The sequence below is a fragment of the Enhydra lutris genome, unplaced genomic scaffold, assembly GCF_002288905.1.
Source record: "Enhydra lutris kenyoni isolate GAN:26980312 unplaced genomic scaffold, ASM228890v2 scaffoldscaffold34, whole genome shotgun sequence".
Classification (NCBI taxonomy): Eukaryota; Metazoa; Chordata; class Mammalia; order Carnivora; family Mustelidae; genus Enhydra; species Enhydra lutris.
The window spans coordinates 19,504,138-19,530,907 of NW_019154118.1; the positions used below are offsets into that span (position 1 = coordinate 19,504,138).

The window sequence follows — 26,770 nt, forward strand, 5'->3', positions numbered from 1 at the left end:
CCGTGGCGGGCACGCACGTGGAGGTGCCCCGGCGGGCAGGTGCTATGCACCTACTTCAATTCCGCCCGGCCCTGGCGCCCACAACCTCAGCCCCAGATGCTAACTGCCTCCTCTCTCCTGCCTTCTCCCTGCCTTCCATCAGTTTACTCCACAAAGATTTATTGGGTTCCCGGCATGTGCCAGCCAGTGCGAAGATACACAACGCACGATTCCAGCCTCCCAGGAACTTAACGTTGGCTTGACGTGAGAGAGAAGAAAGGCAGTGATGGCAGTGCGGGACCCACAACCGTCCTGTGGAGGCTGTGCACAGGGCAGCACCCTATTCTGCGGCAGTGGCCGGGGAAGGTTTCCTGCAAGAGGTGAGGTTCCAGCGAGACCTGAGAATGAGACGGTGAGACAGTCAGACTGAAGGGCACCGCGCGGGCACGTGGGCACAGTTCCCAGAAGAGGATACAGCATGTGCAAAGGCCCACCAGGGGGCGGAGCCCAGTGTCTTCCAGGAACACCGCCACCCCACGCCCCAACCCCATGGCCCAGTTGTCTGGAGCACAGAGTAGGGGGCAGCCATAGACTGTGGGAGTGGTCCCAAGACAGGACTGGGGTGGCGAGCCCAGGGGCTCGATCCCCTGAAGGCACCATAAGCCTTATTAAGGAGCTTGAATTCCATCCTAAGAGTCCCCACTGGGCACTTCCATGGACGGGGTGACATGGAATATCCGCATATCTGGAAAATCCCTCTGGCTGCAGCAAAGCAGACCACAGAACAGAGGGAGGCGGGAGGCGGAGCACCTGGCGTCAGGCCTCCTCTGCCCCCTCCCTGTCCTGGTGGGAGGGGCGAGGGGCTCCCCAGGCAGGCAGGTGGGGAGGCCTGGGGATGCTAAGCTGGACACAGAAGGCCTGGCCTCGGACCTTGCTCGCCATCTGCCTCTTCTCACCCGCCACAACTTGCTTGAATCTCTAGCAAGTCTCCGCGGGCTCCTGGCCCCTGCCTTCCCACCGTTGGCAGGAGGGCAGCCCTCCAGTGCGGCTGCGAAGACGGCTGCTACGGCGGGGACGATGTGACCCGAATGCCCACCTGAACCCAGCAGCCTCCGCGGAGAAGGGCCGCTGCGTGTGTCGGGGGCTCGCAGCTCACCACGGGAGAAACACGTTGGGCCTGGAGGGAGCCCCTCCCTCGGCGGCCTGGCCCCTCTTCTGACCCCGGCAGAGCGCCCCCCCCGTGGAAGGCCCCCGTCCTGTAGGCTGGGGCAGAGGGCAGAGGGGCGGGGGATGTCAGGGGCGGGAGGGTGGGGACTGAGTCCGGCCCCAGAACGTTCTCAGGCTGGCCCGGCCAGGGCCCCTTTCTCTCCATGAGATCATATCTGGGTCAAAGAGCATGTAAAGCAGGCAGACCCCAGCGGCCACACAAAGCCCATTCAGCCCGGCCCTATTCACTCACCTCCTCTCCCCCAGAGCCCACACCACAGCGACCCCAGCGCAGCGCCTAAGCCCCAGCTTTGATGTCCAAGAACAGAAAACGGCGATTAAATGTTGTTTTAAAGAGGGAGTGCTCACTGCCCTCCCATCTGTCAAGAGAAAGCTGAGGCCCGAGGGGGAGGGGTGTGGGGGAGGGGCCGAGGCCTGGGGGACCTCAGAGCAGGGACCCGGGGAAGAAAGGGATGCACGCGGAGAACGGGGGCAGAGACTCAAAACCAACCCAAATATATTGTTGGCAAAGGGTGGTTTTCCAAGAGAAGCAATATGGGGAGAGGAAAAAGAATGTGGCCCAGAGACACAAAGGCCAGGAGGAACCTCCAGAAAAATAATGAGAGAAAAGACAAGATTGGAGGAATAAAGAGAGATTGGGGGGGGGCGGATGCAAGAAAAGGGCAGAACAGAGAGAAAAGGAGAGAAGAACGCAGAGGAGCCAGCGTGCACAGGGGGTCGAGCAGGCACCACCGGGCCCCCTCCTCCTCCTGGGAAGGTCGCCCCGTGGGGGCAGGAAACCGAGGCTCTAGGTGGTTCTCCGCTGACAACCCCCGGGTCACGCAGACCTCAGGACTGCTCCCGCCGCTGAAAGGCCAGGCTTCCAGTCCACGTCCACACCCCGAGCGGGCAGGTTAGGCCAAGCCAGGCCTTGCGGGCAGGACGTTGGAAAAGCGGCGAACGCCGGAGGTCCGGCAACCCTTGGCGCTTGGCCCTGGGCTCTGCAGAGGCCGCAGCAGCAGTCAAAGCCCGGGCCTGGGCCTGGGGGAGGCGCCGGTTATTTGGGCTGGAGCTGGCTGGACAGGCTGGACAGCCTCAGGCCAGAGCATCTAGAATTAGGTGGAGTTGGTTTTGCAGGTCTAGATAACCAGGGCGGCGCTGCCATCCCCAGGCAGAGGAAGGAAGGCCCAGAGAAGAAGCCTTGGCCCAGGGACTGGGAGAGGAGCGGGGAGGCAGGCTTTTTTCTGCTAACGGTGATGTTAGGTTTGTACCCCCTCCTCCCACCTGTTCCCTCCTGTTCCCATCGCCTTTCTCCACCGGGCCTGACGTCCACAGACCCACGGACCTTACACTGGATGGCAGCTTCTGGTGGAGACACTTCGGGAAGAATCAACAGAGTTTCTGTAAGGGAGAGGGCGCTGCATCTGGCGTCCTGGGAAAAGCAAACCCGATTTGCGGTCAGAAGACCCGAATGCAGCTCGTGACCCACTCACCAGCTGCGTGATCCCAAGCCAGGTTCTAGTGAGAGCGAGTTCCGAGGCCTGGAGGGCAGGGGCTTGTCTGTCCCGTTCCTGCTGCGTTCCCAGGGCTCACAGCAAGAACTGGTATGAGCCGCTGCGGGAACCCGAAGAAGTAAATGGACCACTGCTGACTTCAGACCTTGTTCCAAGGACCAAATCGCAGTGCACAGAATGCTATTTTTAAACTAAAAAACTTCAGAAAAAGATGTCATCGAGCACATACATGCCTCATAAATATGGCAGAAAAGGCCACATAACTACCCCAGAGCTTCCTCTGCCCTCATCCCCAGCCAGAATCTCAGTTCCTCCAGTGTTAACCACCCAAGAAAAGGCAGAAAAGACAAAGCAGTTGTTTTTGTTTTTAAAAAAAGGGGACACTTCAAGCCAGAGACAACTGAATTAACTTTATTCTCTTCTAACTGCAGATTCAAGGTATACAACTGAACATTGCTATTTTTCTTATGAGACTTATAAATAAAAATACAAAAAATGTTCACTACAAAAAAATCTACTGTTAGTAGGATGTAAAAAATATTCTCTTTGCTATAGAAGGCACAAACTTCACTTAGTGACACATGGAGAGAGAAAAAAACCTGCAGCAGTAAATTCATTTTTTTTCCTTTTTTTTTTTCCTTTTTAAATCTTGTCAGAAACACTGAAATTACAAAGAAACGCATCAATCTACACGAAACGAAGGCAGATGCGGAAAAGCTGCGACCAGGACCGCACAACGTGGGGTGGGCATCAGGGGAGGAGAGAACAGGTAGGGCTGGCAAGCGAGACGGGGGGAGGGGGGGTGGGGGGTGGGCAGGGAGTCTGGGTGGGGGGAGGGGCGGGGCAGGGGGGGGGGGTGGGGCGGGAGGGGGAGAGAGATTTGTACAAAAAAGTAACGGGGTAAAATTGAAGAAACGAAATTGGGCAGCCTCCTAAAATTAGGCTAAGAGGAGGTGCTGAGGTAGACATGAACTAGAACATCCATTAATTAAAAACACTATTCCGTAATACAGAGCGATCGGACTGGCACTTGTGCTGTCACCACATAAGACAAGCCACAAAAACAAACAACAGAACATAACACCCAAACCAAAAGGCTTCGTTTTGCTTGGTCCAGCAGGGCAGTAGAGCCCTCAGTGCTATAATTTACATACATATATATATATATATTTATCTTTATATATACGGGTCGGATATCATGGCGCACCACCACGGCTTCTTCACCTCACAAAGGTCATGCATAACACACTACTGTGAACGAATGCCAGGACACACACCAGGAGGCTGGTACCCTGTCTACAAAGTGGGACGCCGAGGACCCCGGGAGGCAGGGCGGCCAGCTCGCGGGCCTGCGGGGACCCCGCGCCCCTCTCTCCCCACCCTTCTCCCCTGACCCAACCTCCCTGGTCTGTCTTGCACCCCTCTCCCGGCCGGCCCTGCCTTTTCCTCCACCCGTCAGCACCCCTGAGCTGGGTCAGTCTGGCTTTTTCCCCTCCTGCTGAAATATTCAGGTAAGTGCCACCAGGAAGCTTCAGGAAGGAGGAAGCCAGTTGGGGGTAGAAAAGGATAGAACACAGGCCTTGGAAAAATGAACAGAGTCGAATCTTCTTCTGCTTTTCTGACGTCTGGTGCCCCCATCTTTCACCCTTGGGGGAATTTTTGCAGGGAACTGTCTACACCTCTCCTCTCGCCCCCACCACCCCCCAGCCCTCTCCTGGACAGAGTCCGGAGGCCGACCCACCACGGGCTCACTCCCCTGCTAAGAGGTAAGCCAAATGGCCCTCTCACTCCGGGGCCTTAACCCCCCTGCAGCTGGTGGGACCAATGGCATCCAGAAGGGTACCATACACTTGTGAAAAAATGCAGCAGTTTTGTTTTGTTTTCTACACACAGAGAAACTGTTCAGGCACGAGGATTAAACAAGCCCGCATTGCATCCCTGGATTGTACTGGATCGCTGGGGCCCCCACCAGTCTCCCTCCCCACCCCTGCACCCCAGATCTACCTTCCCGCTATCCGTGGCCTCCTCCAAAGCAGCCCAAAGCAGCAATGATATTTACTATTTTATATCTCTCTCTCTTGCTATATATATATATCTCTATATTTGTCTATCCTATATACACATAGGATTTTAATGCTTTGAATGAATGAAGGGGTGAATAGGGAAAAGATCACATGACGGCTAGATGTCACCGAAAGCATTAAGGGACACGCCTGTAGGAGCTGAGCACTGGAAAGGGACCACTAACCAGCTTGGGCTCTCCAAGCTGGAGAAGTTTCGCTACGCTGGGTAAGGCAGTAGCAAGCAGTGCCGTAGTCAGCAGTTCACGGCTAAAGGCAGCGGCTGGCCAAGGGGCCAGATGGCAGAAGGAAGAAGGAAGGAAGAACACTCAGCTCTCACCTGGGGAGACAGCACCTCCACCCTCCCTCGTCTCCCCTGCCCCCCTTATCCAGACCCATCTCAAGATTCCACATACTTTTTGACCTTCACCTTGGCCAGGAGGCCCGGCTAAGAAGGCCTTGGCAAGGTCCGAAGGATTTTGTCTTTGTGAGTAGGAACCTGGGAAAGAGGCATGCTGGCCTTCCCGTGGGACGTCGAGGCTCCTCGGAGGGGGAAGGGAGAGCGAAACCAGCACGAGGCATCTCCCTCCCCATATCCTTCAGACACCACAGCCTTGACCCCCTTTCCTTACTTCCTGGCTAGGGACGGTGGAGGCAGACACGGACTCACTTAGTACCATCCAATGCTGCAATACCAGATTACAACAATACCATGTGATGAACACACAACCACACACAAAACACACGCACACACGTACAAAGGGATATTTTGGTGGTGGTGGTGGATTTTTTTTGTCTTTTTTTTTTTTTTCCTATTCACATTACAAAAGGAAAGGGCAAGGTCTTGTAGAACTGACGAAGGAACTAACAAACATTACAAAAATATTACAATTTGTAAATATTAGCTCAACCCTCTCAGCTTTTATGAATAGGGCAGGAGACCCAGGCTGCGTGGGAAGGGTGAGGGGCAGTGAGAGGTGTCAGCTAGGTCTATGGAATTGTTTGATTTTTTTTTTCCCCTTCCCCACCAAAGTTGAATGATAGCTTGCTGTTAAAATATTGTTTTCTGGGATTTACAGATCCCCTGAGGGCCAGCAGTCCCCTTTCTTCCCAGACTGGGGGAGGAAGCATAGTGCATACTGATTTCTTACAGACGGCCCCTCCCCCAGAAAATGTCCTTCTTTTCACATTATCAACATGACAACTGCTCTAGTCACATATTTCAACTTTTTTTTTCCTTTCCAAAGCTCTAAGTCATTATTACAATTGCAAAATAGCATCTCCCCTACCTTATCATCCCCAATCAACAGTCTAGTGACAGAGTCCCCCCAGTTCACATCCCGCCCCCCCCAACACACAATTTTTAAGGCCTTCCGATTTGGTGGGCGAGACTGCAGGGGCTGGCAAGAGGGCTGGGACCAAAGGACGGGGTGGGGGTGTTCACAGCAGCACCCATCCCTCTGACTTCCTTAGAGCCCTCATGACCCTTCTCCCAAAACCGCTTCCCGAAACCACTTTTCAAAACCCAAGATAAAATGGCAGCCACAACTTTCTCGGAGAGAGAAAGGAAAGAAAACACACACACACACACACACACACACACACACACACACACACACAACTCTTACAAATAAAGCATGAGATGAAACAGAGGGCCCATCCCAAAGTGAACACAAATATTGCAAATGTGCTTTCCAAAATTCAGGGGCGGGGAGGCTGGGGAGAAAGGGGGCGGGGAGCAGAGCAGCAGAATGGGAGGCATGAAGGGAACAAAAGAATGGAGGAACATAAGAGGTAGCTTTTAGAAAAACAACACCCCTACCCTCACGCAACAAAACAAAGCCAGGCTCATCCCCACCCAACCCTGAAGAGAGACCAATTTTGGCAATGATCAAGCCCAGGGAGGTGGGCCCACAGGGTCGCCAGGAGCTGAATGATACAATAATATGGGCCCCTAGACTCTAATCACCCAGCAAATTGTAAGAAAGGTGGGATCTTCTCCAGGATGTTTTAGGCTGAACCCTGGCTGGGCGCAGAGGACTTGGGCCCTGGGCAGAACCAACAGTGACTCCCGTGTGCACCCGTCACACCCTCCCCTCCGCCCACCTTCTGCTGAGCCCCGGGCTCTCACGTTCAGATCCTGAGTACTGGACTCCTTCTGTACAGCTCCTTCCAGCTGGGATGGGGAGGGCTGAGGCCAGCGGAAGTCTATGAAACCAACTCTTAATTTACACAAGAAACAGAAAAGAACATCCTCCCTATTCCTCCAACCCCCAACCAAAAAAGAGATACAGGGGTTAACAAAGCTCATGAGGTCACAAAAAACTGAGGTAATTCAAGTACAATGTGCTAACAGGGGAACAGGGGACACAGAAAAGAAGCAAAACAGAACACAAAGGCCAAAGCGCTTTCAACTCCTCCTCCTCTCCTTCCTCCTCCCTGTGGACTGGGGGGTGGGGGGCCCTGAGACCCGGGAATTCTGTGCCGCTCTCTGCACCAGGGCTGGGGTCCCCAGTACAACTCAGCAACCCTCCCCCCGCCCAGCCAGCTACCCTGACCCCTAGACAGGGGGTCCCCTTCTCCAAGAAGGGCATCCACATCCTTCCCTTAGATGACGAGTCCTTGCATGGATTCCTTCTCCTAGAGACTGAAATTGGGGTTGTAGGGATTTGTGTTGGTTTGTTTGGTGGAACAGTATATAGCTAGTTAATGTTTTCCCATTTTGGAAGCAAAAGCAGCTCAGCAGGAACCTTGCTCAGGACAGGGCTTGGCAAGGGTGTCCTCAGAAAACTGAGGGCATCAGGGTGGGGAATCTGGAGTCAGACCCAGCTTCCCCACTAGGGAGACTGGGCGAGGAGGAAGACGTGCCCCCCCACCCTGTCCCTGAGGGGCTGGGGGCCCTGTGCTTGGAGGACAGGAGTCACAGGGAGGCAGGGAGCAAGGAGCTAGAGAGGGACAAGAGCCAAGAAGCTGCTGGAGACCTTGAGGGGACACTGTAATGTGGCAGAATGGAGGCGGTGGGGGGGGGGGTTGCTGTGCAGGGGAAGCAACAGATACACTGAGTGGTAGGAAGGGAAGGAGAGCTCCTCCCACCCCCATCTGCCCCAGCAAACCAGAGCTGCCATGTGACCACCAACTCGTGACCGGCCCAGCCCACCACCTGCAGGCCCCCTCCCTGCCCCCAACCCCGTTCTGAGGAGTCAGCGAGAGGGGGGATCAGGTGGATTGTTGGGCTCCGTCCAGAGGCCCCCTTGCCCCCTCCCCTGCCTCCACTTCTGGACATCGAAGGGGGTTCTAGGTGGAGGGACGAGAAAAACATACCGCCCTCTGAGCTGAACAAACCCCCTCCGCCCCCACCCAAGAACATGAGGCCAACCACAGCCCAGGCGGAGAGGAGGGACAGAGGGGGCCCCCCTAGCCCCCGGGGAGGGGCAGTGGCCGGGCATCAGGTCACCTGGAGCCCCAGAGAGAGTCCAAGGCCAGACAGCTATCAGGTTTCCTTTTTTTGTCTCTTATTTTTTTTTCCTTTTTTTTTTTCTTTTTTTCCTTCCTTTTTGTTCTATTTCTCTTTTGTCGCCCAGTGGCTTGCGGACTTCACCCCGCTGGAACGCCGCTCCCCTGGCTGCCCGCTAGCCGCCGCGGCCACGGGCCCGCCTCACACGTAGCACAGGTAGAGGTAAGTCTTCTCTATCCTCCAGTCGGGCGGGATCTCCTCTGGCTTGTGGCCCTTCATGTGCTTCTGCATGGAGGACAGGCTGGGGCAGTACTCGGTGCAGATGGTGCACTGGTAGGGCGAGGCGCCGTTGTGCGTGCGCAGGTGTTTGATCATGGCCGAGTAGTCGCGGGAGCGCTGGTGGCACAGCTTGCACTCGAAGGGCTTCTCGCCTGGGGGGGGAGGGCGGGAGAGAGCCAGTGGCGGGGGAGCTGTGAAGGCCTCCCTGGGGGTGCGGGGGGCGTGTCTAGGGGGACCCTCATGCTTGCTGGGGACGTCGGTCCCTCTAGTTCAGCGCTTTCCACGAGGGCCCTCCGTGAGGATGGACGTACCACCCAGTGCGGCAGCCACTGGTCCACTGACCCTCTGGGCCCCTGCCACATGGCCAGGGCGCCTGGAGCTGCGGGTTCCACGGCGCTTCCCGGTTGCTCATCTCACCAGCCCCGGGCAGCACGCGGCTGCAGTGTTGCTCGCACACCCTTAGCCCTGCCTTGCTCTTCTCAAGCCTCCCAAAGGCCCAGAATCTTCCCTTCCCAAGAAAGGACGTGGGGGTCTAGGAAAGGGCCAGTGAGGTACCAAAAAGCCCTTGGGGATGGCTCTTCAGCACAGTTCTTTCCAGGGGGAACAAGGGGTAGAGTCCTTTTCTGGGCTACGGCTGGTGGGGAGTAGGGGGGTCAAAGTGAGGGAACCCCGTTCTTCAAACGTGCTCCTTCTGGGACGGCTACTCCTCTAAGGCTCCGAGAAGCTGCCCCTGGACCCTGCCTTCCTGGTGGGGCTAGAAGGGGGTTTGGGAGGGACAGACAGCTTGGGGGTGCCTGGCCACACCCTGGGTGCTCCGCAGCCTCCTCCCGGTTCGAGTCCCCTGGAGCTGAGCAGAGGGTGTGAGGGAACCTTGTTTCAATACAGTAATTAACTGGCCAGCCATCTCGCTATCGATACTCCTCTGTGCAGAGGCCCCAGCAAATAATGAAGTAATGAACAGCCAAAGTGATCTAACTATCGACCCGCTATTTACAATAGTCACCACCAATGCATTTAATGATCCGCTTGCCGGGTCACATCCCCAGCAGGGGGCTAAGGAAGCCCCAGGGCTCTGGAAAATGCTCGGGAGTGACTCTAGCTGTCAACACCAAGCACCTGAGGCTCTCCTTGTGGCGCAGGCTGGAGGCGAGAGAGCAAAGCTCGGACAACACAGTATCCTCTCCCTGTTGTGTCCTCTGTTGCCCCCCCCCTTCCCCTCAGCCAGTGGCCAGCGGGACCTGTCCGAGGTCACGTCTCCCCCATCCTCTGTCCTCTGGTTGGGACAGCTGTTCCCCTGACTGGAGGAGGCTTCCTAGTTTGCTGGATCCCACTACCTTCCACTGCCTCTCATCCTCTTGGGAAGTCCTTCTGAGTGTCTGCCTCTCTGCCCCGCCAACCCGCAGTGTACTCCCAGGGAGGATGTTTCACACCGGCTCTCCAGAAAGCAAGGATTCTGTAGCATTTGCCCGTGGCCACGTTATGACCACTCCCCACGTGGCAGACCGGAAGCAGCTGAGGGGACGTCACTGTCCTTGGAGTCGGGAAGATTGGGGCAGGGTGGCCTGTCGTGGGCAGGTGGCCCCAAATTGGGCCATGCTGGACCCTGAGGCCACCTCCACTTGTTTTGTCCCCAGACCCCACACTGGATCGCATTCTTTTACAGAAAAAGGAACGTGCAGGCCCTCTGAAGGGGTAAACACTATATACGTAAAGGGATTTGTGTATACCTCTGCTCCTCCGCTCCCCAAAAACTCAGCCTGACTGCCAGCCCAGCCCTCATCCTCGCCTAACTCGGTGCCCCCTAGACCTAGTTACAAGAAGCTATGCCAGCCTTTGTCTTCCATCACCAGGCCAACCTGACCCCAATCAGGGACTCTCAGATCGTTGTCCTCTGCGAACTAGGGGTATGGCTGCCTGGAAGGCCAGTGTGCGGTGATCAACTAGCAATGTCTGCATCAGCCTTGGCCCTGGCGGAGGCACAAGGGCCAGCGTGCTCACCTTTCCCAGAATGCGTTCCAGTCTTAGGCTCAGCCTTGCACCATGCTCCCCCTGCCCCTGACACCCAGGTCCCAACGCCAGCTCAGGGGCCCTCCCCGGTCCCCCGTACCTGTGTGCACCCTATAGTGCGTCTCCAGCTGGTGCTTGAGGCTGAACTTCTTGCCACAGCCATTGCACTCATAGGGTTTCTCACCCGTGTGGATGCGTTTGTGGCTCTTGAGTGTGCTCTCATCCCGGAAGCAGCTGCCACAGAACTCACACTCATACGGGTGGTCGCCTGTGGGGACAAGGGGCTGGATCAGGGCCTTGCCTCCCCCGGGCCCCCCCTCCAGGAGACAGCAGGGCATGGAGGCTGCCTATCTTCACCACCATTCTCCAAAGACAACATCAGGACCCGCGGCCCCTTCTGGCCTCTGGTGTGAACCAGGGAGTGTGTGTGTGTGTGTGCACACATAAGCATATGTCACTGCGGCCCAGGTCTTGCCCATGGGTCCAGAGCCAATCTCAGGAAGAGAGAGTCTGACTGGTTCCAGGATGAACAGCAGGCCCCCGCAAGGGGAGAACAGACTTGTACACTTTGACACCTTGCCCCCCAGCTCCCTGTGCTACCTTCTCTCCCTCTCCTGCAGGTCAGGGGCAAAAGCCATTCCTGCCTGCCTGACTCCCCTATCCTTAAAAACACCCTTCCAACTTGGGAAACTAGAAGACACCGCCCCCAAACTCCTTCTGCTCTCTCCCTGCTACACAGTTTCAGCAGCTAACCCCTCTGCCTGATTTCGTCCCCGCCCTCCCACCAAACTCCTAGTCATCCTTCAAGGCCCAGCTCTCACGTCAGCATGGTTTGGAAGCGTCCCACTAGTGCCACCCACCTGGGCATACTGAGTCACTTTCTTCTGTCCCAAAAGAGAAGAAAGGCCTAGCATGGTGTTATTTTAGTAGCACGATACCTTTTATGGTACTTTCTAATCAAAACGGCCCCATGCGTGGGCTCACTACCATCTAGGAACCTTACACACACCTTATCATGGAATCACTGCAGTAACCCGACGAGAAACACAGAATTCTCCTCACACAGCGGGGAAGCATGAGGTGCTCAGATGGTCTCCACCGTCAAACAGCTCGTAAGCTGCGGAGTCGGGACTCAGATCTGGTTTCGGGGTCTGGACACGTGATAACCTATCAGATGGCTAAGTGACACGCTGTCCTGTTTCTCCTGCCATGTGCACTGTGCTTCTAGGACGGAAGTGGCTCAAGGGCAAGAAGGGAGTCTTGTTAATCCTGGTTCCCCGGGGTACATAGCACAGGGCTGACCCGGGGCAGACGCTCAAGAAAGGGTGGGATGACAAAGCTTGGAGCTCGGGGAGAGCGGCCACCCCTCGGCCTGGAAGCTGGGCCCATCAGCCTCCCTTCTGTGCACGGCACTAGCCAGGCCCCTGGAGGGTGAGAGGCTGGGGTGGGGGGATTCACCGTCTTTTGCTTTGTACCCAAAATGGAGGCTTTGGGGGCTGAAAGGTGAGGCCTTCAGCGACTTATTTATTACAGGAGTGAAGGCAGAGACAATAAAGATAGATAGATCACCCCAGACTTTGTTCATGAATATTTAAATATCGCTGATTCGTCTTGTCACTGTAATTACAATTTCTCTGGGCTGCATCTCCAACAACCACAGTTTATGGTAAAGAATGGCCCACTGTATTTCACTTGTCCCTCCGCAGATGTGCGGGTCTGCCAACCGTGTAATGTCCTCTGCATTTCATACATTTTCTTCAGCTGCTGAAGGTTTAAGTCATCCACAATGACCTACGTTTTTTCATTATCCCCATGTCAAACTGCACTCGTGCCTGGGCATAAATTGTCCTTCTCGTTATAGACTCGCATGCCTGTGCCTTCACTTCCTCTTTAAAATGATATTTTACTCTCTTGTCTCTCTCCTCCTCAGGCCGCCAACCCGACCCCCCCCCCCCAACTGCTGTCTCCAACGCAGGCCCCTGTCCCCACATAAATTCTCATCTCTTCTGATGGCTCTGAAGGGTTTTTAAGGCTCTGTGGGGAGCGGATGCTGGGGTCGGCTCACATGGGCTCTCCCTCTCTCTCTGTGAGAAGCTCCAAAGGCAGCGTAGGGTGGGTGGGAGCACTTGAACGAGGAGTCAGACGCTCAGATGGGAGAAGCGCAAGAGCAGAGCCAGCCCCTCAGTTCGGACCCATCCAGGAGGCACGTGCAGGGCTGGGGACAGACTGAATCCTGGGGTTTTCGGCACTGCCCGCCCTCTCTCTGCTAGGGCTGTTCGGACCGCCCGGTCCCCAGCCACCCCCACCCAACCCCAAGGGGAGTAGAGGTCGGTGCAGACCCTGGTCCTCGTTAGTGGTGTGTCTGTCCCAGCGAGGGTCAGTCTGGGCGGGCCTGTGGCCCACCTGCCACTCCCTCTCTCTGCAGACGTCTGAACACACAGCCCCTGTCTCACATCCGACTCCCCCTCCCTGCCAAACTGGCAACGATAACAACTTTAATCAAGGATTCAGTATCCTCATTAAGATATAAATAAATAAATAAAACAAGGGCCACGTGAGATTTCCAACGAGAGCCGGTAATTAAAACGTACATCGGCAGCCACCCGGCTGGTGGGGGGGCGGGGGGGGGGGGCGCGGGGAGCCGCCGTCTGTGCCTTCCCCTCCAGAGGGGGGCCCTGAGAGTTTAAAAAACAAGGGTTAAGGCAGAGAGGTTTGTTTGATCCGATTTTTATGAATTTAATTATGAAGTGGATCACAAGTTAAATGAGTTTAAATAGGAAATCTCCAGTCAGTCCAGGGAAAGGAGTAAAAAGAACTTAGAAGGAAAAAAAAAAGACACACACGCACACACAGACTTTGAAGCCCGGCGAGCACCTGGCCTAAAATCCTCACCCTGAGAGTTAATGGTGTCCGTGTTGCCACAATGTACACAGAACTGGCTGCAGAACTCAAAATCCAATTTGTGGTATGTTGATTAACTCTGTAGCCTCTTTAATGAGCTTGACATTAAGTGCAGGACAAACGAGACTAATTAGAGGCCCTCTGGCCTGCCCAGTGCATCTGTGACCCCAGCGGCCTCACCTCACCTGGTGGTTTCCCTGGAACCAGCCAGACCCCATCTTCAGGCCCCTCCCTGCCAGCCCCTGCTTCAGCACAGCTGAGAGTTTATTATATGCCGAGCCGTGCGAATCAGGGATCCATCAATGCCAGGAGCACGGCCGGACTAACCTACCAAACACAGCTGCGGAAGCTAAACACCCGGCCCCAGCAGCAACGGGCCAGGAACAACGGAATAGTAATGAGGCATTGTGTGGGGGGTGGGCTCGGCCTGCAGAGGGCTGGTGTGCACCGGGCCTCACGGGTGTGAGAATCGAGGGGGGCGAGCACGGGAGCGCGGGGCCAGCAGCGTGCTCCGCGGTTCCTCGATTACACAAGTCCTTCTCCCAGACTCAGTCTGCAGAGAGCCCCTCCCCACAGATCCCGGCCAGGACTGGCCCAGCTGCCGCGGCTGTTTCCAGGCCTGCACTCCTAGAAGAGAATGCGGACAGAGTAGGGCGTACCCTGGGTAGACTCAGCAAGTTGGGTTCCTTCAAGTCCCGTGGAGCCAACTGATCTGACCTAGCAGCACGCTCAGAAGCTGCTGGAAGGTGACTAGCCACCAGGTTAAGGCTGAACTTGGGGACCCAGGCGGGGGGAATGTGAAGACCTGAAGGGAAAGTGCACAGAGGCACTACAGAGAGGACACCCGCCTTAGCCCTTCTTGTCGGGCCCACCCGCTGAGACCTCCCCTTGTCTTATGCCAACAAACCTCAATGTTTCCAGCAAGTCAGGTGATGCTTAAGGCGATATGCGCTCCCCCCAACCCGAGTGAGTAGCACCAGAAAGTGCAAGGCCAGGCAGGCTCCTAGATGAGTCTGCATGCTGCTGGGAGGGGACCTGCTCGGTCCACGATAAGTAAAGCACCCCCGCCCCGTCAGCAGGGCGTGCCACCCAGGAAAGGTCTGGCCTGCATACTTAATCCCAGAGCTGTGACGAGACCCAAGAACGAGGAGAGAGAGAGAGAGAGTCCTACCACTCGTGTCTTGAGGCACATAGATTTGATACTCTTTCCAAGAGTCATGAGCAACACCCTGTTACAGACCCCGATATGGAGTCGGCCTCTGTCTCCCTGGCCCCACCCCGTGCCCCAGTCTCACACCAAACCCAGGACAGAGCACACACGGGCAGAGACACACGCAGACTCAAAAAGGGACACTCCTCTATCCATGTGCAGTCAGTGAAGACTCAGTTTTGTCATAGAGAAAGGAATGAATTTAAGTCACCCGAAACAATCTGCCTCCTGGCCCACGGGGTCAACCTAGGGGGTGGCCGCAGGGACGAGCCAGTACCGGCCACACGGCCCAACCCCCTTGGCTCACAAGTACCTTGCTCCTCCATCACTGGTTCCTTGTCTATGTGCCCTCATCGTCTCCCCTAATCAAGGTTAATGGACAAGGACAGAAAACTTGCTTCTGTTATTTCAGGGCAAGCAGGACCCCTTCCTAATATTTCTGGGGCTGCTGTCAGGCACGTGTGTCCATGCGGTGGAGGCCAGGGAGAGGCGAGGGCTGTGGCACAGACAGCTAGAGACCAAGCAAGTAGGCTTTTTTCAAAACGTGTTTTGGGTCCACCCTCATCAGAATCTCTCGGGAATATGGGTCCATCATGTTGTGCCTTGGGTCCCTTTCTATATCCACGAAGTCCAAGTTTTGGGGGGGGAACCCAAGAGCCTGCATTCCTAATGAACTCAACATTCCGTTGAGCACAGAGAGACTGAGACTCACAGGTCCCCTAGGCGGGACAGGGAGAAGAGCTAACACTTGCCTGCGCTATGAAGCCCCTCCACGCCCCCACCTTGAGCAAAGGAGCGCTGGGTCCGACATGGCCTGACTCCTCCCCTGTATGTCCCGGGAGATAAATCCAGACACAGATTCCTGGCTACTGGGCTCCGGCCATCCCCCTCCCAGCCCCAGCAGGCTTACCTGTGTGTGAGCGCAGGTGGCGTTTGAGGGCGGTGTGGCTGGGGAAGGTGCGGTTGCACTCGCTGCAGATGTAGCTGCGCACGCCGGCGTGGACCTCCATGTGCTGCTGGAGCGCGCTCTGCGCCTGGAAGCGCTTCCCGCACAGCAGACAGAAGACGGCCATGTCCGTGCCTGTGGGGGACAGGAGCAGGGACAGCCTCAGGACAGCTCCTGATTCATCCCACTGGAGCAAGCACCAGGGGCCAGGGTCAGGGCTATGCCTCTACACCCCCAAGGTCAGGGGCGAACCCAGGGGCCATGCCGCGCAGCATCGAGGGAGCACCCGGTGTATGGCTCCAATGGCGGACAAGCTCGACTTCCCTGTCTCCCTTATGGCACCTAAAGTCTAGTGGGAGAAAGAGGCAATCAAATCCGTCACAACGACAAAGGTGAGGCACGGCCTGGCTGTGTCAAGGGCAGGGTACCATGATGGCGCGCGTCAGAGGGACTTTTCGAAGCCTGGGACGGGAGGTGTGAAGTCGGGGGGCCTCTGTGGGGGAGTCACAATCACGAAGACAGTACGTGCCAGCCAGGGGTCGAAGAGAGCTATTCTGAAGTCCTATCTCCAGAAGGCAGGCTCGACCTCCTCACCGCTCAGGTAAGGCAAACAGGGCACGGGGACTACGCAACTTGCCCGAAGTTCTGCAGGGTTCAGAAGCTGCCGTCCCAGCCCAGACCACCTGGGTCTGCATCCTCTCCAGAGGCTAGCTACAGACCCTGTTCCCTAAACCAGTTCTCCATGCACCGACGCACACATCTTAAGAGTCTCTTCATTCAACGATGATTATTCTAGGACCTTCTGTAAGAAGGACTCCCTTTGGGACACTGGGGATCTAGCCCTGGAAACCTACAGCAAGACTCTGCTGTCAGCACAGAGGTCCCCCAGCACACGGGGCCGTGAACACTCTGGCCTGGAAAGTAACGCGTTATCCAAGGATCAGACAGAAGAACAGCACAGCTGGGGGTGCGGGGAGACATGGAGGGGAGGCCAAAGCAGCCGGCAGGGCCAGGCCATGGGGGGTCTTTAAAACCACGGGAAGACATTTAGGCATCTCAAGACAAACGGGCAACTGTCAAGAGGATTATAAGCTAGAGACTGGCATGAGATTCCCCTTCACTCTGGTTGTGCTCCACAGGGATCACAAGCGCAGGTCGCTGCTCCATGGTACCCCACAAAGACCAGCTGCCAACCCCGTTTGCTGTCAACCACCTTTCTGATCCTGCTCTGGAGCCACAGCCTCTTCGGGCGCAGCAGCACACAGGGAAGCATCCACATCCACCATCTGAGTCCTCGCCGGGGGCTCGCTGCCTACCGTTTTGGATCCTACTTCCCCGAGCAGGTCCGCTCCCCTGGGCAGCTCATCGGCTGCCCCCCGGCTGGCATCTGGTGCTCAGCCCCGCGCCACTGGCCCTGTGCAGAGGACGCGAGTGGGAAAGGTGGACAGGTCTAGCATCTGTCAGTGCAGCCCCGAGGGGAGGAAGGGCAGAGCTCTCTGGTTGCTCGGTGTGGAATCAAGGAGCTCTGGGCAGAAAGGGGGGTGAAGAGAAGGACAGCATGAAGAACTTGTTACCAGCCTGGTCCATTCAGGGACACAGCAAAGGGGTGGTCTGTTCTCTCTGTCCGAGTCCCATTCACAGCTGGGTTTAGGATGAACTAGCAGGAAGGCCAGACCCCTCCATCCCGTTCCTCCAGCCCTCACGGTCACCTGTGTAGCTGTGGCCAGCATCCAGGTCCAGGAGAGGCTGAACACAATGCAAAAGCACCGTTCTGCTCCCAGCCTCGATGAGCACAAGGGAAAGGAACCCGTACAGGTGCTTTATCGACGCTGCCATCCCAATTAACATGCGCACCCAACCCCACAAGGCAGGCATTCTCATCCCTCTGGCCACGAATGGGAAAACAGAGCAGTTACACAAGTTGCCTAAGGTCACACAGTCAGAAGAGGCAGAGCTGAGATGTGAGAATGCTGAGGTCTGTCTAATTTCTACCACCACGGGGCTCAGCCTTGGGCTGCCTGTCTATCCGGGCTTCTGGAAGGGGCACCATAGGGCCAGTGTGCCCGCTCTCAGCCCGCTTGGGCCGGGAGCCCCAGCACGTCTAGGGCCGCTCCAGCGACAATTAGAAAACCCAGGGTAGGGGAGAGCGCCAGAAGCAGAGTCACAAGGTACAGCTCTTTGAAGCCTTCCCACGTCCCAGGGCCAGCAAGAACTTGGGGAGGTACTGGCGTGTCTGGCTGAAACTGGCTGAGGGAAGAGGCCTGCCAGACGGGCGCAGCCCCAGGGCTGACGGCAAGCGCTCAGTGTCCAGCACGCCTAGGTGCGCAGGCCATCTGCAGCGAGCTCTGAGCTCTGTGACATGGCTGCTCTGGCCGTTTCATCCCAAGGGCCCCCAGCCCCGGCCCCAGCTAAGCCAGATGTCGAACAGCTGCCTCCCACTGGTAAGCTGGAGCCGGCCTCATGGGCAAGCTGAGCCCTTTATTACCCCCAGGTGCCCCCTTGGACATCACCTGAGACCCCCAGCATGGAAGGCACCTGGGTCAGAGAGAGTGTGACATTCCTGGTACGGACACTCCAAGCCTACACCGCCAGGCCCAGAGGAGTTCTGCGGGCTGATGCCCCGCAGCAGGACGGACTGAGGACACCACAACCCTCAGCTCCCTGGGTCTTCCCAGGGAAGCTTCTCAAAGCTGCCCCCCCCCAGGCCACCCATACTCAGGACGGCCTAAACCCACGTCGCATCCATCCAGCAGCCTCCATGAACAGTTACCAAGCGTAGGCCCCAAGAGATGACAAGGGGGAGGCTGAGACCAAACAGAGAACTCGGGTCCTGGACGAGCTAGAGACACAGACATGGAGACCAGCCAGGGGACAAGACAGGGAGACTCCATGAGAACTGTGGCACTGAGAAAGTAAGACTGTTGAGAAGCCAAGGACCAGGAGGAGGGACAAACAGAGAGACCAAGCTCAGGAAACACTGCAAGTAAGTTTCAGAGCAGGCAGGGACCCAGGACAGCCCCAGAGGGTGGAGATAAGCAGGGAGGGACTGGCCAGGGGAGGGATTCTGAGGACAGTAGTGGGGGGCAGAGAAATGAGGTCCGGGGAAGACAGTATGACAGGATCTGGCATGGGGGCTCCATCGGGAAGCGGGGTGCACCCAAAGTCCCCGGGTGGCCAGCTCTGCACCCTGGTGGCCAGTTTCAAATGACATCATCCTCCCTTGGGAAGGAAATGCCACCATGTCCCTGAAAGGGTCCCTCTCCCTTTCCTGGTACACCTCACCGGGCTCAGGGGCCCTCCTTGACCCCTGATACCCTGGCCAAGGTGCAGAGATGAAAAGAAGGGGTCTCTGAGGCCCTGTATCCATTCTCCCCTCCCCTCTGTTTGGAGACCAACAGCTGAGAAGACAGAAAAATATTTAAAAAGGAGAAGGTGGCAGGGGGTCCGGAGGTGGGGAGTGGAGAAGTGGAGAAGACCCAAGAAAAGCTACTGGTGCGTGCAAGCTAAAAATCCAGAGACTAGATTTGAGTTATTAAAGCATTTGCTGCCGTTCCTGCCTAGCTGACTGTTCGCATGTATGATGAGTCAGGGCAGATTCTATTACACTGGGAGATTAAGCAAATAAACGCTAGCTTTTGGAAACACATTAAAATGTGGGACTATGGAAATAAAATTATCTAGAAAATTGTATTAGCAATTCATTAGCTGCCATGAGACGTGCAGCTGGGCAAGAGGCCGGGCGGCTTGACAACGCGGCTCCTCGCAACGCCCGAGCCCCAGGGACGCCTGGTGCTCCTGCTGCTGCTACAGACAGACCTCATGCCTGATACCACTGGGAGGGTGGGACGAGCCTCCACCGGTTGCAGAAAACCTTCGGGAATCATCTGGTTGGCGTGACACCAGCCAAGGGTCTTGGCTCTGCTGCTTCCTTGCCCCGTGACTCTGAGCAAGTCAGTGAACTTCTCTGGACCAGAGTTTGCTCGTCCTTGGCCACCCAGTTGTCACTGAGAGCATCAAATAAGAGGCCCAGGCGCAAAGGCTTTCCAACTATAAAGTGAGAGCAGAGCCCCTGCCAGCCCACACGCCGCCTTTGTCTGAACGGGAGAATCATGCCTCTTACTCTGGGCAGACACAGATAGTCGCCTGGGTGCGCGGCTCTGGCGAGCAGAGAGGGCTGGATCCCCGCCTCTGATCCCCGCTTCCAGCCAGGCATCCCCCTACAGCCACGGACGGCCCAGATGGGGCTCACAGCCGCCCTGCGCAACACACGAGCTGAAGTTGTTCTATCGATGCTGGGCGGCTGCTTCCAGAAAGCTGACTCTAGAGGGGGCATCTTGGATGAGTTACACCATTTAGGACTCAATGCCAAGAACATCTTCCTCTAAAGCCCTCACGACAATGGCACAGAAAACCCTTTGATGCATTTATTTTTGACATTCAGCTCTGCCTACTAGGTTGCAAGCAGAAACTGCTCCCTTAATCTTTATGTTCCCCAACCCAGAGCACAGGGCGTGGCAGAGCATAGGCACCCGGTAAATGCATGGTGCATCAGAGACTAAGGAAGGAGCTGTGGGACGATCGCAAAGGGCAGACGAGGGGCAGGAGGTGGGGGGGGGCAGTCCTAGTACAGAAAGCCAGACAGCTAGAGCTAGAGAGAAACTCAGACCAAATGCAGCCATTACCGAGCACTTCCAGCAGGACTCTCTTTGGAAATCAGTAACACCAAGTGACCCACAGTCATCTGATCTGGTTGGGGCCTCTCGTGTCTGTCTGGAAGGCTGGACAGGACTCCCCAGTTCCCACTCTGCATCTGAGCTCTGTGGGTCAGCAGCAAAGACCGAAACCACCGAAAGATGCAGTGAATCCAGCCGACCTCCGGGCTGGCCCCCGAGCGGCAGCCCCACCTTGGTGCGGGGACACTGGGCTTCATTCCTTCCTCTAGGGAAACGGCATTCCCATTCCTAACTCACCTGCCCCTTCCAACTTCAACTTCCCAGGACTGTTCGGAGGCAAGGACACGTGTTTCTGAGTACGTAAATTCTGCAAAGGCTCTGTTTTGTACCAACCCGGAAATCATAATGTAAACTGGCCACATAAATTAGCCTGGGTCCAAAGGAAATAGTTTATCAGGTGAAGGAACAGCACCTCCTCTGCTCTTCCAAAGAATGAATGGGGGCTCCGTCTTGAGCTGCACTCCAAGGGTGTCTGCCTGACACGGTATATCACTGGAGGTAATGTAACAGGTTATGGAATGAGATAACCTCTTGAATGAAAAGCCTGGGTCTAGGTAACGTGGACAGGGCCCACGCAAATATCTGGGCTGCCACTTGCCTCCCTTCTGTCTCAGGAGACGGTGACCCAGAGCCCATCCCCCTCCAGCCCTAAGGGCAGCACGGCCCGTTCTGGCTACAGGGCATTTCCAACCAGCAGACTCTCGATTTAAAACAAGTTTAATTATAGCCAAAGGATGGAAGAAAGCCAAGGCCAGGGTGGAACCTGAGACAGGAGGGGTGACACAGATCCAGGATATTTATTTCACTGAGGTGATGACCGGGTCTGAAATTATGAGACACAAAACCCTCATGTTTACACCTGTGCCATTTCCATACCAATTAGCTCTTTAATAGAAAGGAAGGAGCAGGATCAGAGGGGTACACAGCTGGAAAAGATGTTCAGGTGCTACACCTTCTTGGAACAAGGCTCTTATTATCTCCAGCATAAGCAGTTTCTTAATCAAAAGAGCAGAGGGATCTAAATATACTGTGGCTTTTTTCGGTAAGCTAGCTGTGACTGCCACGCGTGCGTGTGCTGGACTTCGTGCACGCCTGTGTGTGTCTGTGCGTGCACACGGCCCACACATGGGCTTGTCGGGTCCAACCCCACCTAACCTCACCCAGCAGAAGAACAGCTGCCTTCCCCGCCACCCCCCATGGTTTTGTTTTTTCTCCCCAGAGGAAGAAAATATCAACTTTAGGGCAGCTGCAAAAACCTTGATTTAAACTGGAACCATTCCCCACCCCGTACCCCCAACCGGACCCCCAAATCCTTCAGACAGGCCTTTCTACTCCCTCTGACCTCCTGGGTGCCATTTTCTGGCCACGGCAACCCTGGGTAGCCCCACACCAAAACATCCGCATCCTGGAGACTGCGGTTGTACCCCCTTCCCCATCTTTCCCCTTGCTCCCTCCTCTGCCCCTGCCCCCAGGTCATTGTTAAAGAGCACAGAAGAACGGAAGAACGGCATCATCCACTGGGCAAGAGAAAAAGACCAAGAGACAAGCAGCCTGAGGCTGACTCACCCCACAGGAAGGCTCGGTCTGCATCTCAAGAGGGTGGAGAAGGCTACAGGTGCAGAGGGGGCGGGGACAGAGAGCAGACAGAAAGGAAATGAATGCCCAGCCATGACAATGGTAGGGGTGCCTCCCTTTTGACTCCCCCTGTACCATCCTTTAGGGTTTGGCTCCTTTTCAAGGGATCTACTGGAGAAAGGGCCAAGAGCTCCCTTGTGAGATGTTCTCTTGGGCACAAGTGATAGGAGCATTTGGGTTGAGCTCCTGAAATCCCAGCCTTCTTCAGAAAGCTAGCTGCTTGCACAATGAGGGTCCAGTCTGCCCATACCAAGAAAGCATCAGCCCCGTGACCCCTGAGAAAGACAGCTTCCAAGAGTGGGAGACAAGCCCCACTATATCCTTTCCTGCTGGCAGCCTCCCTCAAAGGACAGCTAGAGAAGATGGAGAAGACACCTCGGGAGGCCTGCCTTGAACCAGATCAGTCACCAGCCTGTGTATGGGGGCTTGTGACTCCCACATACAGAGTCGCCTGCTGCTGGGACATCTTTAATCATCGGTTCAGTTACCTCTTCGCAGACCAAGCCTAAAGCTAAAAACCTTAGCATCTAGCCTTCTTGTCGATTTCAGCCTTGTCAGTTCCAGTCTCCTCATCCAGCCCTCCCACCCCTGTTTCCTTTTTCTGGAATCTCGGAAGGCAGTCTATAGAAACTTCCACTTCCACAAGGGAAAGGAGGAATGTGAGGGTTTCATATCATGAGCCCACGGAGCAGGGAGTTCTCAGTGAATAACCAAACAAGGGGCGGGGCTAGAGCAGCAGATTCAAATTTGTTTTGAAATGAAGCCACGGATGGGTGAGTGACTGCATGTCTCAAGGCACACACCCCTGTGCACGTGTGCGCGTGCACACCCTCTCGGTCTCTGGGGGAATGTGGCTGCATCCTCAGGCAGCAGCTAGCAATGCTGACTTCCAGAAAACTGTGTATTTGTTTAGCAGTGAGCTGCAGACACAAGTGCATTTCATTACCCGGCACCTCCAGCTACAGTAAACAAATTTGTCAGCTCACTAGCTCATTAAGGTGCAGCCCGGACACGGGGGATTTATTGAGACCTGCACCATAAAAGTAACATGAATGGATTTACTAATTTTGTCAATCACTCCAACAAACGAGCCAGAGAGGAAGAGAAACTGGGGGAGGGGGACAAGAAAGGGGATGGAAAAGGAAGGGAACGAAGGAAAACGGAGAAAGAAAGTTGAGTTTGGTTTGCAACAGAGTGTCAACAGGTGAAAAGGGGACCAGATCGGTGCTCCGCTGCTGCCTCCCACCTCCGCACTCCACCCACCTCCCGGCCCTCCGGCAGGCCCCACTTTCCGGTGGGTACGGGCCCCTGGCAGAAAGGGTCCCAAGGGCAGACTCGACTGCAAGATGTCAAACTGATGGGAACGTGGGCCTCGGTTCCACCCTCCCCGGCATCTGACGCAGAAGTAAGGAAGCCGAGGATTCAAAGCCACACGAGGGGACGTAACTGCGTCCTCCACACCAGAAGCGACCGGCTGCCTCTCTCGGTACTTCCCATCTGCACCTGCAGCCACTTCCCAGTCGTGTTCCTGAGCCCTTCCAGACATTCCCAAATCCAAACTTCCCCCACGAGAGCAAGAAGAGGAAGCAAAGAAGGAGGGGTGGAGAGAGAGAAAGAGAGAGAGAGATTGTGATTGTGTGTGTGTGTGTGTGTGTGTGTGTGTGTGTGCAGGGGGGTGGGCTTGGGGTGGGAAGTAAATCCAGAGAGGTATGCAGCCTCTGGTCTGTAACTTTCAAAATGACAGCAGGACTGGGGCAAAGGTCACAGGGTCCACGGCCTTAAGCACCTCAGCCAGCTGTGGCGGTGCAGCCTGTAGCCCGCAGGACGCCTGCCCATATAAATCAGCGGTAAGCTGCACCCGCTGGGGGCGAGGACAATGGGCCCACACGGGGGCGGGAGGCAGGACAATGGGGCCTGGCCAGTGCGCAGGCCCGGAACAAATGCGCCCTGGCACCACGGGGGCCCCCATTTGTGAAACTAATTGGCCCGCGATTGAAAAATTGGACCAACTTCAACAGCCCCGAGAGGAAAGGGGCAGCAGCCCGCCGTCGCCTAACCCAGCCCAGCCCCTGGGCCCAGCCCTGGGATCAGAAGCTTCTCACAGGTACTAGCCACTCCGGCGGAGGAGCGGTGCCTTGGAGATGGGACCAGGCAGTGGAGATGGGGCTGGGGAGTAGGGCAGGTGGACAAGCTGCCTTAGGGACCCATGGTCAGCTTTTCCTCCCAGGACTTCCCACTAAAGACTCGCCATGGAAGAGGGGTAGAAGACAGGAAAGCCCTGGGGTCTTCAGCCAGAAGGCCTGTCCTCAAGTCCTGACTCAGTGACTAACTTGCTGTGTACCGTTGGGTAGGTGACTAGACCTCTCTGGATCTCCGTTTCCTCACTGGAAAAATGAATGTGGAAGTAAATGATCCTTGAAAGCTTTTCCCCATACTCTAACAGTCAATCATCCTAGGCCTGTTGAAGACTGAACGATCCTTTCTCCCACTGAGATACAGTTCAGGCATTTCTCCTTCAAAGTCTGATCTGACAGCCCTCTTTTAGTCAAAAAGAATCTCGAGGCTTCCCTGGAAACCACTGTCTTGGACTCACAGATAGTCACAGGTGAGGGAACGGAAAGACCTAACCTTAAGTGAGAATCTGTTGGAGGTCAAGCCAGGTCTATCCCTTCTCAAGCAGCCCTGTGAGACAGGGCATTCTCGGAAGATGGGGGAAAGCAAGACTTGAGAGAACCCGGCAGGTCCTTTCTCTCAAGTGACCACGAGTTACCTAATGAGTTCCTTCCAGAACTGGCCATCCGCTCAGAAGGGCAATCCCTGAGTCACTGGGTCTGAGGGTGCCTGCAGGGCTCTGTGCTGATGGGGTGGGGACAGGGGAGCAGACCTTGCTCTCCCATGCCCCCAACACTGTCATAACAAGTGACCCTCTGATTTCCTTAGGGCACTGTGCCTACGCATACCAGGCACTGGAAGTCTCAACGGTGGGCCTAGAACTTGACGGGAGGGCACTGCTGCTCCACCCGAAGAGAAGGTCCAATGTCCTTATTTGGAGAATAAGTTCTTACCAGGTCTTTCTCCTCACGTGCGTTCATTAGGTGGCCAAGACGTTTTCTATGGAGAGTCAATCTCTCCAGTCCCAGGCCTGCCCCGACTCATCTTGAGGCCCCCCCCCCCTCAGGGGAGGAACCAGGGCCCAGAAGAGGGGTCTCTGGGAAAACAACAGCTCAGCTGGGGTCTTCTTTAACACATCCTGTAACCCCCCGATGTATTCCAGAGACAGTGAGGTGAAGGTAGAAGGAGGTCCAGAGATAAAAGCTGGGGTAGACCAGGAGAGACAGAGGCAGACAAAGACCCAGAGACACAGCATGGGCTGGGGAGGCGAGCCGGGGCTGGGGGGACAGATACTCAAAATAAAGTGAAATGCTGACTGTTTCAGAACCATTGCAGTATCTGACGCACATCAGGCATTGAGAAGAAAAAGCAAGCCCACATAAATAAACAAAACCCAACCAAAAAGAGAGAGAGAGAGAGAGAGAAGGACGTATTCATTTGACTGACATTTTAATGGTTCCTCTCCTCTCCCCCCCAGAAGATGATTACAAATTAAGCAGCTTTTAAACGCTTTTTACTGTCAACAATTAAAAGGAGGCTGGGAGCCTGAGAGGGTGGTGGCCATTCATTCCCACGGTAACCGGGCTATCACAAGCCCCGCCGGCCTTCCCCTACTGTACCTCGCACAATGGCCAAAAAGGGGAAAAGCGCGCAGGCCGGTATTTTGGAGGACATGCAGAAACGAATTAAAATAGAAAGAGCTCCAGCACAAAGATAGATACCAAGAGTGAAGACGGGGCAGGCCAGGCTCTCGGGAGGGAACGTCTTAACAATGGCAGAGTTAGAGCTCAGCCTGTGACACCTTATTTTGGGCTGCCCTGCATTCGTTTTATGGGGAGAGAGAGAGTTTTTTAGGAAGGATGAAGAGTGGAGGTGGCCTTCCTAGACAGAGAGGAATAAACAGGAGAACCCAGGCGCTTTAGGCCAGGCCCCAGGGCGTGAATGGAGGACACACCTGCTCTCTGAACCTGACCTTCAACCTTGGGCCCAGGTCCACCGACACCCTAGCCCTTCATGACCTGTGCCCTGGCTTTCTTGGGGGCCTCACAGGGAGAAACCAGGTGATCATCATTTCATTCTGTCAGAGGATAGGATTTCATTCCAGAGCGAACCAAAAGAGCAAATAAAATCTTTTAGCAACGGACCCTCTTCTTTCGAGGTCTACACTGCCGACCCTGTCCACCTGCGCCGGATACCACCCATCGCTGGGGTCTTTCTGAAACACCAAACCCCTTGGGTTGGGTCCCAGTCCGTGTTCGTGCTAGAACTCTTGTTCAGACTCTTTGGGATGGATTCAAAGACCCCAAATCATCTCAGGTGCCTTTGGGAATAACGGGGTAAGGAAAACTCACCCCCAGGATAGAGGGGAGAAAAGAAAGGACTGAAAACGAAACAGAGCCGGGCCGAGCCACACGGGATCCGGCTCCCCGGCTCCCTCCCAAGCTCTCGGGAGAGCAACACGGAAAGTAACCGGAGCGAGCCGGCTCCTCAGGGAGGATGCGCCGGTCCGTTTCTGTACCGTAAAGTTTAATATGCGGGAGGGGCAACAGAGAAATAAAAGAGACACGTCCCCTTTAAAAGGAAATATAATTTACAGTGTGCAGCCAGGCGGCCCATAGTTTCAATCTCGTTTACTATAGAGAAAACTCTGCTAGCTGTTCTCTATCCCACAAATCCGATTTAATCAGACAAGCCAGCCAGCGTGGCTTGGAGTAAAAACGGATAATTAGTAAAC

At 55.6% G+C, this 26,770-nt stretch overlaps 1 protein-coding gene across 1 annotated transcript in view; it reads right to left on the reverse strand.

The window, feature by feature from the left end:
• Positions 1-8,287: 8,287 nt before the first annotated feature.
• Positions 8,288-26,770, reverse strand: part of LOC111153896 (zinc finger and BTB domain containing 16) — a 178,911-nt gene continuing 160,428 nt past the window's right edge. The window contains exons 5-7 of the mRNA XM_022513198.1: positions 15,521-15,691; positions 10,600-10,767; positions 8,288-8,644 (exon numbers count right to left, since the gene is read on the reverse strand). Coding sequence (XP_022368906.1) covers positions 8,415-8,644; positions 10,600-10,767; positions 15,521-15,691 — 569 coding nt within the window. The 3' untranslated portion in view covers positions 8,288-8,414. The remainder of the gene's footprint in view (positions 8,645-10,599; positions 10,768-15,520; positions 15,692-26,770) is intronic.